General features: G+C 41.0%; 1 protein-coding gene across 12 annotated transcripts in view; it reads left to right on the plus strand.

Annotated features, from left to right (window-relative positions):
• SCEL (sciellin) overlaps positions 1-14,204 on the plus strand; it is a 62,376-nt gene that overhangs the window by 27,377 nt on the left and 20,795 nt on the right. For 10 of the 12 annotated variants that reach the window (XM_063126030.1, XM_063126037.1, XM_063126032.1 and 7 more), the window contains 6 exons: positions 160-213; positions 2,045-2,083; positions 4,073-4,144; positions 11,132-11,206; positions 12,009-12,068; positions 13,576-13,635. In XM_063126030.1, coding sequence (XP_062982100.1) covers positions 160-213; positions 2,045-2,083; positions 4,073-4,144; positions 11,132-11,206; positions 12,009-12,068; positions 13,576-13,635 — 360 coding nt within the window. The remainder of the gene's footprint in view (positions 1-159; positions 214-2,044; positions 2,084-4,072; positions 4,145-11,131; positions 11,207-12,008; positions 12,069-13,575; positions 13,636-14,204) is intronic. The other 2 variants (XM_063126038.1, XM_063126041.1) reach the window with 2 other exon arrangements.

Consider the following 14,204-nt stretch of genomic DNA (forward strand, 5'->3'; position numbering starts at 1 on the left):
AATACACACCAAGTGCTTCTAGCCCTCCTAAATGTTACAAAAATGGCTCAGTTTCGCACACATTCACATCCACACATTTCATAACCTTCTACACTTCTTGTGAAGTATTTAATATGCTCAGCATGCAAATGAATTCAGTGTTTCTTTTCCTTTGTACAGGCATTCCTGGAACCCACCAAATACAGCTGCAGCAGTAACCATCAACAATAAACCGTAAGGATGAATGCAGTGCTTATTTGCATGATTCTTCTTTAGAATAACGTTTATGGCTACCTATGTTTTCAGGTGTACACTTGTTTTTAAGTGTACATCTAAAAATGTAACAGATTAAGGCAACAAACCTGGGTTTGCAGATACATACATCATAGAAGCAAGATTCAGTAGGTCGCATTTCCTCATCAAGTGTATATTTGGTGACAAAGTTGTGTTTGCTGCCATGTCATGTGTGAAATGGCTGGTGGACTTTGAATGGCTTTGAACATTGACAGTATATGCCAATTCAGAAGGTTTGAGTGAATCAAGAGGATAGTCATCACATCAAAGGGATATTCTGTTGTGTTTCTCAGAACACACCTGCTTTTGATGGGAGGCAAATGATGAGGCTTGCTAAGTAATCCACAAAACTTTTATTAAGCAACAAATGTCTCTTCTACCTGAATAGCGTCTAACCTCTTGGAAACGTCTCCCTAGGCAAATCTATGCAAACTAAGCGAGACAATTATCTGTTCAAGAAGAATAGGAAGCTACTTCTCAAATGCCTGTAACTTCAGAGCACCTGGTGCGGAGGCAGGTTCTGGCATAATCGAACTGACTTTCTCACACCTTCCTTCCACGCCGTGTGTTTGAGCTTTCGGCGAACCCTAGCATCAGCTAGCTTGTCGGGACACTCGCCTCTAGAAAAAGGTTCACTTCCCACCGAGTGTGTAGGATTTGGCCTTGAGGAGATAAGCTCTGGAGAGGGCTGACTCCCAGCTGGGGAATCGCCCATGAGATATTCCTCTCCCACTGGTACAGGTTGGCTGGTGTCTGATGCTGCGTCTTCTAGTTCTGAATCTGATTCTGATTGATTACCTGAAACACCTTCTCCCAAAACAGGGGCAGTAGGGTTAGACATGACATATTCACCTGTTCAAAGGACAGAGGTGTAGGTCCCCATCTGCAAGCCAAGTGATTCTGTGATTCTTTGTGCCTAGAACTGCCTCTGCTGCTGATTACTGTTTCCATCTCTGATCTCCCCCTTTGTAATTTGGAAATAGATTTTCATAAATATTCTCTACAGGGCTGGGAAATTTGTGGTCCTTCAGGCAATGTGAGACTTTTACTATCAGGCCCAGTCAGCATTGCCAGTGGTCATGGATGATGGGAGGTATAGTCCAGTAATCTGGTGGGCCACAGGTTTCCCACTCCTATTCTAGGATTCCTGCGCTCTCTAACTCTGGACAGGTTTGCCCTGAACTCCTCCTCCACCGGTGGAGTGGGAGAAAAGTAACAGTTACCCAGTGATAGCACCGAAATATTATGTAAATGTACTCTCCCCCCATCACCTCCATGGGAGTGTTAAAAACGTATAACGCTTGGATTTTATTTCTGATTATCTCCATTTTGTGTTAGTTATGATTTCGTTATTTCACAGGTGATCCACAGGGGCAGACAGTAGAGGTGGAATTAAAACACACTCCTGAGATGTCAGAACTATGCCTCATAATTACTGTGCGTTGCAAGTATCTGGCTACCAGTTAGTACCCTGGATTGGAAAACATAGGACTGCCCTCACTTGAATTTCCTGTGTCATGTCTGTCGATTGACAGCATAGCTGTTAGCAGTGTACCACTCAGAGAGCTTCAGCTATTGGGTGGTATAGAAATGAAATAAATAAATAGCAAGGCCAAGTCAGAATTGCCACGGCTGCTCAATTCAGCTCCAGACTTACTTCACGTTGTGATTATCCAGAGCTGATTTTGGACATTTGGCAATATCCAGAACATAATTAAAATCCAGTATTAATCATTTCTAACTGTAGCATATATATTTTTTCTTTCTGCAGAGTTCCTACCACTTCAGACAAAGCAGGAGGACCAAAGATGTATGTATTTTATTTCACAGTATTTAGACGGAATCTTACAAATTTTGTACAGCCCTGCATCTGCCATTTATGTAGTTTATTTCATAGCTAGTTATCATAGGAAAAAATATACAATTGAAGAGAAACCTTTTCTTTCAAGGGAATGACAATAACATTCTACAGCAGGAGTGAGCAACACATGGGCCACAGGAAGTCCCTGTCACCTCCAAATTATGATGTCCCTAGTTTTCAAGGTCATATTGACCCTTTGAGCTGTTATGAATGCATTAATTAATTAATTAATTACATTTCTATACCACCCAATAGCTAAGTCTCCCTAGGCAGTTTACAAAGATTAAAAATCTTAAAAAATAAATATTGTACCTAATATAAAAAACCATTCACATAAAAACATATAAACAGACATCAAACACACACACTCCTAAACAATTTTAACAATGAACAATAAGAAGTCCAGGACCCAAATAAAAAACCTTATCATGTGCTGCCAAATGCCTGAGAGAAAAGGAAGGTCTTAACCTGCCACTGAGCAGGTAACATGGGTGGCGCCAGGCTGGCCTCACTGGGGAGATTTCCAAGCCTCCTTCAGAGGAGGCATCTGGAGCAGGGCCTTAGATGTTGAGAGTAGTATGTGGGTAGGTTCATGCCAGGAGAGGCACTCTGTCAGATATTGTGGTCCTGAGCTGTGTAAAGCTTTATAGGTCAAAACGAACAACTTGAACCAGGCTTGGAAAAATACAGGCAGCCAGTGCAAGCAGTCCAAAATTGGTGTTATATGTTTGGACCATCTTGTTATTATTATTATTATTATTATTATTATTATTATTATTTATTTATATAGCACCATCAATGTACATGGTGCTGTACAGAGTAAAACAGTAAATAGCAAGGCCCTGCCTGTTATCAATCTGGCTGCCGCATTTTGCATAAGTTGCAGCTTCTGAACCATCTTCAAAAGCAGCCCTACAAAGAGCACATTACAGTAATCTAAACTGGAAATTACCAGACCATAGATGACTGAAATCAGGTTGTCTCTGTCCAGATAGGGCCACCAATTGAGGTTGGTAGAAAGCACTCTATGCCGCTGAAGCCACCTGGGCCTCAAGTGACAAAAGATTGGAACCCTCAAGCTACAAATGCATTTATTTATTTATTTATTTATTTATAAAATTAATTCTTGGCAACCTGGAAGGGTGGGGAATATGGAACCAACTGAAAAAAAAAAAAAAACCCTGGACCTCCTGAAGTTGCTCACTCCTGCTATTGAAAAGCAAGCCTACTTTGTGGTATTTGTGGCTGCTGCATGATTCTGGCTGTAGTCTTATATCCACTTGCATTAGAGGAATCATGGTTCATTTCAATGTGACTTACTTCTGAGTAAACATGTACAGGATTGCACTGTCTCTTGATTCTATCTAGCTTTACTGGTCACATCCTGAATGGCTGCTAAAGCAGGTACAGTATTTGACATTGAGACCATGATGCAGGAAGCTGGTAATGTTTAATGTGCTTCCCTAGCCCTTTCAGTGTGGGTTACTAGCTAGAAGTGTTCGACTTGGTCCGGGGAGGTTCAAAATCCCAGGCAGCTGTCAAAGTCACACTGGGCCTGTTCAGATGACATGCTAAACCATGGTTACATCACTAACCCTTTTGCAGCAAATGGTTAGTGGGTGTGTTTAAACCGTGGTTATGGAGCCACATGGTTAGGAATGGTTTATACAACACGCTAAGTCATGGTTCACATGACGTGCTATGCCATAATGTTTAGCTCAAAATGTGTAACCACTGTGGCATAGCATGTCGTCTGAACACGGCCTATGTAACCTTTCTCAATTGCACTTTATTTCTTTGCCTGACCTATCTCCCAAAGTCAGTTTGTGTTTAAAACAAGATGACTCTTGAGTAGTCATCTTGTTTTAAATGAGTAAATGCTCATCTTGAGTAAATGCTACTTCTGCGTAAAATAAAATTTCCAATTTTGTTCTGCAGGACTATCTATTCATCAGAAATAATTACATCTCCAAAGCCAAATGCTGTTGTGAATGATCAGCCCAGAATTAGGTAAGGCAAGTTGCTGGAGTTGATGATTAATGTGGGCAATATTGATTGCTATTGGGTATGAAGGCACCCCGTGACCATATGAAAAAGAGGCAGGGCTCCTGTATCTTTAGTAGTTTCATAGAAAAGGGAATTTCAGCAGGTGTCATTTGTATGCATGCGGAACCTAGTGAAATTCTCTCTTCATCACAACAGTTAAAACTGCAGGGGCTGTGCCTGCTTTTGTATCTGGTGCTGCATGCATACAAATGGAACGGTAACTCATCACAGTTTCTCAACATTATATATCTGTGTGTTTCCTTTTACCTGAGTAAGGGCTTCTCTACATGAGTGATTTATTGCATGGTCATGTTTGACCACTCACAGAAGTTTGTGAGTCCTTTACATGATGCCGTCAGTCTCCAGGACATCTCCTGCACATTCCCCTAGAAATCTCACTTAAACACACACACACACAGAGAGAGAGAGAGAGAGAGAATCTGGTATTTAAAGTAATCACGGGATTAATTCTGCCACTAGATGGAACTGTTTCATTGAACTTTATGCAACATTGCCCAGAGGGGAAGGTTTCAATTACAAATCATGTGGTCACTGTTGACTGCTGTCTGAAGGTGCTCCATATCTACTACAGGTATTCAACGCTATGGGGGAAAGGTGTGAACCATGGGTGGGGTGATAATGGCCTCCAAACCTCCCAAAGTTGCCCACCCTTGCTCTAAACTCTATACTACACTGAATCTCATAATGTACAAAAATATAACAGCAGAAACATGGTATAAAGATACAGAGTCAGTCGCCCCGTTTAGGCACTATGCCTGAACAGGGAATTCCAACTCGTTGAAGCGTTGTGGATCCATGACCATGGGCCCAACCCAACCCATGATGTCCACACATGTCCTGGCCCCACGCCCAATGGCCCCGTCCCTACTCATTCCACCCCTGCCCTTCCATATTGAAGAGGAAGGTCTGAAGGTGGCTTCTACACATGTTTTGGTGAACACACAGAGAAACCTCACCATGATCAAGAACCCTGATAAAGCAAAGTTTCTGAGGAATATATATGCATTCACCAAAATGCATGTAGAAGTCCCCTTCACCCCTTTCTACCCAGTGTGGGAAGGTCAGGGGTGGAGCAGCTTGGGATGTTGGGAACAGAGTCAGCACACATATCCCCATGTCCCCCTACAGAGGTTGAAATTCAATGTTCAGATGTAACGCCTGAAAATGTCTTTTGAATCATTATATTGCAACTTAAATTTACTTACACTGTAATCATATTTGATCAGAATGATGTGTGCCTCAAAGAAAGTATTTAACTGAAGGTTCACTCCAGCATTAAATTTAAAGTAAAGGGGGAATTTTGGGGTCCCAACCTATAGGCCCAGTCTCTGCTATCTTTATTTAGGTCACAGGTATGCAATTATTTGGGATATGGTTTCCAATAGCTTTGCAGCTGCTTATATTTTAGAATATGTCATCAGACTTCTTTAATAAACCCTGCAGCAGATATTGGTGCCCTATAGAGCAATCTAGGAGCACTCCCCTCTTGAAACACATTGAGTCATGAAATATTCCAGGAGGGAAACAATATGTTGATGAAAGATTTCTGTTGTCAAATCTAGAGATCTTAGAGAATAAAGTATCAGTGAATTAACTAGGAAAAGCTGCTGCTGCTGCCACAACCCTTGTACAAAGGCTTGTTTAAACCTTTCGTAATCCTCTTCCTCATTCATTTCATATTCACCCTCCCCAGTGGTTCTTATTAGCAATATCCAGCATTCTGTTCCAGTTCTACCATTGGTGGAGAGCTGAGGTAACAGTATTTGACTGAGCTACAAGTTGCTATGGTAACCTTGCTATATGGCTATTTTGTGTCAGTATCTAAACTATAAGCGGCTTCAAAAGCTTAATTGGAACGTTCCTTCCTGTATTCCTGGTACAGCATCCTTGAATTTGGCCCTAGGGCCAAATTTGACACCTTGTGGAATGGGAGTGAGTAGGGGTGGGGGTGGGGGACCCTCACAAATCCTGTATATGACTCCAGAATGGAAGTAACACAGAAATTAAGTGTTGTCCTTGCCAGTTGTATAACCTTAATTTTTCTAACATCAATACCAAGGGATTATTCACACAAATGGACACCTGATAGATCAATTGTCTATCTGATAAATGGCAGCACTCATGCAAATATTCTAGTTTTCAGTCAGAATCCCCCATGAAAAGGTGATGTGTTTTCTGTTGCATTCCAACCTACTTACCCTGGTTAGGCAATGAAACAACAATCTCAGCAGCATTGTAGGGAGGGAGAATATGGGGGGGGGGGGGAGAGAGAGAGAGCAAAGTAGGATCTGAAGGTGGTGCCCTTAGGAAATGGTGCTGCATGTAATTTAGAGTAGGGGGGTGGGTAAGGAGAGAGCTTTCCCCCTTGCACTGCCAACCTTTATGAAGTGTTGTACTAAAGGAGTCCATAATAATGGGTATGTGATGGTGACAAATAAGCTCATCCTATGAAAATTAGTTCTCAAATGCATTTTCAAAAGAGGGATATTTTTGTTCAGAGAGATGTTATGAAAGACACTGGAAGCCAGGCAGTATGCTAAAGTCAACAGGATACAATGAATCCTCAGCGGAGAGGGCATGGCCACAGTGTCACTGGCTACAGTCAGCAGGAGGGGAGGGTGAGCTATGGGAACAGTGAAGTGGGAGTTACCTCCCTTAGATGGCTCCTGGGCCTTGAAGAGCAGTTTCATCGGCTCCTGTCAACCAGTAATGCTTTGCTGGCATAGTCATCTGCTAAGGTCTGCCAATAAAGCTGCTCTTAAAGGCACAGGAGTGAGAGTCTTTTAAAACAAAAGTTTGGAAACCTTGGCCCGTTCTACACCTAAGGGTTATCCCAGGAAAATGGAGGGATCGTCCCTGCCTGATCCCCTGTGTGGCATTTGTATGCACAGGAACGATCCTGGGATGTTCCCGGGATATAGGGCTGGTGTAGACATGCCCCTTGTCTGCTGTAATCAGAAACATCTAGTTGTGGGTTTTGTTTCGTTTTTGAGTGAATTTCTGGTTCCTTATAGACCATATCATTAATTGAGGATTAATTAATGTAGACTATCTTTACATAAAGTCACTAGTCACCACTCCTCACTTTAACAATCTTTTTAAAGAGTAGAAAGGGGGGGTTGGTGATGATTGGTACCAGAATATTTGGAAGACAGCTGTGTATTTAAGGATCCTTCCAACTGAGCAACTGAGGGTGCTTCTGTAGTGTGCTGTAAGCAATGTGCAGAACTGTGATTGCCCTTCTACACTTGGGACATATGGTGTCTTTTGGTGTGTGGACGCCTCACTAGGTTTCATCCACACTAGCGGCTGTGACATAACTATGTAGGCAGGGAGGGGACAATTTGAGCATTTTTTAAAAAAAATAAACAATATTTTTTTTGTTAAAGCAAGGCCCCATTCAGACAACCCACTAAACCATGTTGCATAACCACAAAACGGTTAATGGAATGCATAATACATTCCATTAATCATTTTGTAGTTAAGTAGCATGGTTTAGCGTGTTTTCTGAACGGGGCCCAATTTAATAATTGTGGTAAAGCACAATTCTGTATTATTGAACTATTATTTCAATCATGTTAAAAAGTAGGGGGAAATATTTTTTTAAAAAACCCAGCAAAGATAAACATAAACAGTAATAAAACTGTGTCGATCAGAAAGGCAGTGTATTGCTGTTTTTACATAGATTTTTGAAAAATTATACTTGATTAAAAATGTGGCTAAAATTATACCAGCTAGAAAGGTAAAAGGGAATGGGCGTTGAGGTCTAGACATGAGGCGATAGCACACCTGCTAATACATCACTGCACATGTCAACACCACACCCCTTTTTTTAAAATGGAAGCATAGCACTAAGGCAAGCTGCACCTGCATAGACGACTTATTGTTTGGTACTTTAAAAAAAAGTCAAATTTTAAAAGGACAGAAGAAATATGGGGGAGGCACAAGAGGACACCTATCTAAGGATGATATTATGTAGATGCCCCATAAAGACTGTAATGTAGGACGTGGGGAGATATGATTTTATTAGCCGTTTCTAAAGCTTGGCATTTGTGGAAATATTACGAATAACAATGGAAATGCAGTTGACTTTAAGGACTGCATTTTGCAGGTTCTGGGTTGGGGGTGTCCTGCAAATGAATAATCCTTATCTTGTAAGTTGTATTTCAGCACAAGGAAAAATAACCCCAGTTTATCTGAAGTTTTTGTGGAAATTAACTTTCGAACAGAATTCCTCCTAACACTACATGTTGCCCTCTGGTTCACTTTTGCAGCCAAATACTCCATCTTTACCTCTTTTCTAAATGAACCACTTACGGCGCAATCCTACACATGTTTAGACATGCTGGCTGGGGAATAGGATTACTCTAGAGTAGTCAAATGTGCTTTCTAGTGGTGATGTCAATAGAGTGCCTTAGGAAGCCATGCTTATTCTAAAAGTCTAAGCGAACAAGTTGGTGTTACTTTCGAGCTAATTGTTTTCTCATACCGCTTCTTAAAACAACCTGAAATGCATCTCCTTCCCATCCGTTTAATTCTGAAAATGACTGTTCTTGGCAGCTCAGGTTATTTTTGGCAGAATGGAAATGTGTTTTCATGGTTGACTATGGTGCTGTTTAGTTTCCTAATCCTTTGCTACCATTTGTGGTCTAGTCTTCAGTGAGGTGAATTTAAATCAGCTTGGCACTGTCTGGTCAATGTCTTGGCAGAAATGAAAACTGTGCCCTGAATTGGAACAAATGCTATTCCTGTACCAGCTTCATTTACTGACTAGATTACAAATTGCCCCTTGAGTGTTGACCCGGACACAAATAGTCCTGGCCTGTCAAAACTAGGCAGTACTGATGTACTGATGACACAGTGTTAGAAGGTAATTCTCATTTGCTCAGATCCAAGATTTCTGATGACAGGTCGCCCTTTTCATTGCCAACTCTTGCACAGGAAAAGAGAGTTACTGCTGCTTCTTTACTGTTTGCTTACAAAACTTGCTGGTTGCCTAGCATTTTGAATGGGGTAACAGCAGCAGAAATAAGTACATAATACAGGTGACTCAGTGGAATGTGGAAATTGCCTTGCCATTGGACTGGAAGCCTTGTGTGTATGAATAAGCTCAAAGGGTGTGCTGGGACATGCCCATAAAGAATTCTACATTCAGGTCAAATATTCATTTTGGACTTAGACTTGTTGATTGACAGTAAAATATATTGGGTTGAACCCAGACTTATGAATCTAGCCATATTTAGAGTAGAATATAGGTTGAAGGATAATTATCCCTAAAAATAGAATGAAATTTTAATATCAATACTAATACTTAAAGTAATTGATTAGCACTCAGAATGCTAATGCATTTTGTTATATTTTTTGGATAGCCATCACTTCCCTTTCAACCTGTTCTTTGTTGGTGATTGTAAGTGGTTACAGGCAGAGCTGGTGTATTGGTCTTTGTTTTGAAAATAAAAACAGCCCAAAAAAGCATTTTGAATGTACTTCTTGCCGTAATGATACAAGCGCTGAAGGCTTAACACATTTGATGCATCATTTTTACAAGTTGTTTTGTTCCTGAAATCCCAATGTAATATCATAATTTTGACATTGTGCCGTTGTAGGCACTGGTATCTTCAACACAACTATAATGTCAGTTTTCTTAGGATTAAGCCATTGAAGTCTCATGAGCTGTTTTTGTGATTGAAATCTTATTTAAATGTTCTTTTGGGGAGCAGTTTTGTTGTTTTGCATTGAACCTTATTGATGGCAAATTGATTGTTGGCAACTCAATCAGCATTAACTACTAGCCATGCAAAAGAGAGATTGATTGAGTGATTGATTTAAAAAAAAACCCAGAAAGGTTGGAAAGTGACAGTATTTCATCCAGAGTGCCTGGGTTAGGCATAAAAATGCTAATGGTTCCTGGTCTTAGAAATGGTGAAAACAAAATGGTTAAAAACTGTGTTCAGTACACCCTCAAAATCTGCTCCAGAGGGCTGGGAAACCTTCAGATTTTTGGGTGGCACAGAGCGCTGCAATGGGGAGAAAAAAGCTCCATTGTGCTACTGGACTTCTGTTAGTTCAATGTTGGATTTCATACTATATATCTATCTACACACATACTTTGTCTCCCCCATCTCTGGCTGTTCTCAATATATTAAATTGCTCAAAGTGCTTTTGCAAGAAGAATTTAATTTGCGTTTTAAATGTAGACTAGTGAAGTTTTGTATCCCACATTTCCAGGACCCCATCAAATAAACCTGACTGTATCTTAATTCTATATTTAGATACTTGCTACTGATCTGATGGAATCAAGACCCAGTATAACCTTCTTCTCGCAGGCAGCCTGACCTGCCCCTCATAATGCCATTTTTAAAAATAGTCTCTTGAGACTCGGGACTCAACAACGTAACCACTTCTCTCAAAGTATTAACCTTAGGGTTAGCTCTTATGTGGAATTATATGAATAAAAATACAGTACAGCTATAAGAGAACTCATAGCCTTTTTCGTTCCTTTTTATCCATCACTAGCATTTAAGATAATTTCTTTTAAAACTGATCCATGCTTTTGTAATTTGTGAAAAATGCTGAATGGGTACCTCTTGCAAAATTATAATGAAAAACAAAAGGTGGAGATTAGGAATGGCTAGCCACACGTCCCGAGGCAGCCATTTTGTTGTGGTGCCCACAACTGTGTTAATTTAAAATACAAAGTGGGAGGGAAAGAGCACTTTGGTGGACATCAAGAAAAGTGTCCAAGGGGACATTGGTTCCTGTAGGTGCCGTGTTGCCTGTTCCTGACCTGAATTCTAACTATGCCAAGGTTTATCTTTATATCTTGTCTGGAAGATCATTACAGTTTGTCTCCCTAATCTGGGTAAACTGTATGAGTAAGAAAAGCATACAACTATTATGTGAAATAAATCTATTTTATCTGTTTTGTAGGCAGATCTGTCCAATGAAACCCAGTGCATCAGATGCAAACATTAGCAGAACTGTGACTGCAGAGAGAACTGGGAGGTAGGACCTACTACCTTTATGCTCTTCTGATGTCGTCACAGAATGAGAATTAATACAGAGTCCTAAATGTTTCACATAGGGTTGTTCTGAGGATAAAATGGGATAACCTTGTGTGTGCTGCCCGGAATAATTTTTGGTTAGAGCAGGCCTATGCAATATGACTCACCTAGCTAAATGCAACCCATTAGCCATGTATAACAGCTCAGTAGGGGCTTGATAAGTGACATTGGCTTGCTTATATATTTGTTGCTGGTCCAGAAGTACAAAAGCAGGGGGAACATGTTGTTGGGCATTTTGTAAGCTGCCATACATTTCTGGTGAGTTCTATTAATCCTGGGGGAATCCAAATTGTGCAGACCCTGGGACAGACTCCTGGACCTGATTAGGGAGACCTAAGTTTAGGAGATCCAGAATCAAATTCCCACTTGGCTATGAAGTTAAGTGGGTGGCCTTGGCAAGCCACTATTCTCTCACCCTGACCAATCTCATAGGGTTGTTGTAGATATAGAAAGAGATACACTCATATATGCTGTCCTGATGTCCATAGTGGAAGGATGAGATCCTATGAGAAAGCCCTTATTTATGCAGGACACTATGAAGCTACATGTTTCAGCTCATTACCATTTTCCTTCGTCAGAAATCAAATCTAACTTAACTATGAATTGCCATAAATACATTGGAACCCGAACTATAAAGATTTCACGTGGTTTATTTGCTCTGAATATCAAATGTATAATTCTACCTGACTGACCATTAAAATATCGCTGTCTTTCCTTCCACTGATTTTGCTTCATCTCTAAAGAAGCCAAGACCTGGATAATCTCGTTGAGGTCAGAGCCATAGGTGATAAAAGTGACCAAGGGTAGGTCTCAGAAGGCTCTTTTATATAATTTATTTCCAAATATTAAGCTGTGGTTGGGTTGTGCCTGTGGTGGGGAAAATGGGGATGGAAACAAGGATGGAAGATACACAGAACTGGGTTTAAAGTTGCTACAACTTTGCACCAAGTCAGAGAACCTGGATGATTTGGAAGCCTACTTGTTGGCAGAAGAACCTCAGCCCATCTGCTGAGAGAACTTGAGTAGTGGGAGCACCGAAGATAGCAGATGACGTGAACCATATGTGGCAACCTATGAATACTCATTGGGGGAGGGATTGTATATGTTAAGCCAGGACCAGAAGTGAGCTGGCCTGCAATCCCCATCCCTCAAGAGACCTTAAGGTGGTCCCCCAAAGGTGGTTTGCAGCAGCAGCATACCTTGATGTTTTATTTATTTATTTGCAATATGTATACAGTATACCACTCCGTACCTAAAATAGATTCTGGATCGGTGCACATAGGAATAAAATAGTAAAAAGAAAGAAGATTAAAAACAGCAAATTAAAGTTGTTCCGTTTAAAACAAAGAACCAATAAAAATGGTGGCTGGTCAGTTGAGGAATGCTTCCTGGAAGAGTTGTTTTCAGGAGGTGCTGGAAGCAACCTAGTGTTGGCGCCTGCTTCACCTCCAGAGAGTTCCAGAGAGAAGGGCCCACCACACTAAAGGCTCTTCTCTTAGTGGACTCCAATCGGGCCAAAGGTCCATGTGGAACCACCAGAAGCATGCCCTCCAATGACCTCAGTGACCCTGCAGGTTAGTAAGGGAGAAGATGCTCTCTCAGGTATCCTGGTCTCAAGCTGTTTAGGTTTGTACCCTAGTACCAAAACCTTAAACCTGGCATAGTAGCCAATAGGCAGCCAGTACAGCAAAGGAGTTACATGCTGAAAAGAGGCAGCTCCCAACATCAGCCAAACTGCTGCATTCTGCACTAGGTCCAGCTTTGGGAGCAGCCTTAAGGGCAGCCCCACGCAGAGCGCATTGCAGTAATCCAGGATTGAGGTCACTAATGCCTGTACCACTGTGGCCACGCTATCCCTGTCCAGAAGATTATGGTCAGTGCCCAACTGCCCAGTACCCAAGTGCCATAGCAGGGAGGCAGCTTGGTTAATCTAACTCCACTGCCAACCTCATGGAAGTTCAAGAAGCTCCTTCAGCCCACCTTGAATAGTCCCCAGCCAAATCCTATTGCCCTTGTCTTAAGGGTGGATGCCATCAAGCCTGTAGAGATGGATAACCTTCTTGGAAATACATGTCCTGGGTTCTGCAGAGGGAGGAAGGGAGAAATAAAGGACAGCCTGAAGTTCCCGTTCTGACTGACATTTTCTTTTTGTCAAAAATTAAATCAAACTTAATTATAAATCGTCATGAATATAATCAAACTTCAGCTATAAAGATTTCATGTCATTTATTTCCTTTGACTCATTCTAGCTGTTCACTGAAATATCTCTGTACTTCCTTCCATTGATTTTATTTCATTTCATTTCTAAAGAAGCCAAAAACTGGACAATCTCATCAAAGTCAAAGCCACCAGTGATAAACCTGACAAGGGGTAAGTCTCAGAAGACTTTTATTTTATTTACATTTTAAATTATTTATTTAATTTAATTTAAAAGAAATGGCCCTCCGGATGCAGACTAAACCTAACTTAATTAACTTTAATTTAATTAAAACATAACTTAACAACAAAAGACATTAAAAACAAAAGTCATTAAAAACAAAAGACATTAAAAAGAAAAGACATTTAACACAATTAAAAATACAACAATAAAATAAATAACCAGCACCCAACAGCCCTTTGACTTCTTTTATTTTAAAAGAAGAAGGTGTGGAGACAGCAGGGGGCCAAAATGCCAAGAACGGTTTCATTTCCGGTTTCATCAATTAGAAGGAAAACACGGGATTCCAAGCAGAGCAAGAATGGCAGAGTGATAGGACGTTCCAACAATGCTCTCCAACCTCACTGCTTTGCTCCCAGAGTCTATAGTAGGGTGAGGGTGGCTTACTAGCCTCCTTCTCTACCAGATGTCCTCACTGTACATGGAATACCACCCTTGCACTGAGAGATACCGCTGCATTCATGTAAACGTGGTATCACCCTGCTCTCGTGGGGGCAGTCCA

This window comes from Elgaria multicarinata, chromosome 5 (genome assembly GCF_023053635.1).
Source record: "Elgaria multicarinata webbii isolate HBS135686 ecotype San Diego chromosome 5, rElgMul1.1.pri, whole genome shotgun sequence".
In the NCBI taxonomy this organism is placed as follows: Eukaryota; Metazoa; Chordata; class Lepidosauria; order Squamata; family Anguidae; genus Elgaria; species Elgaria multicarinata.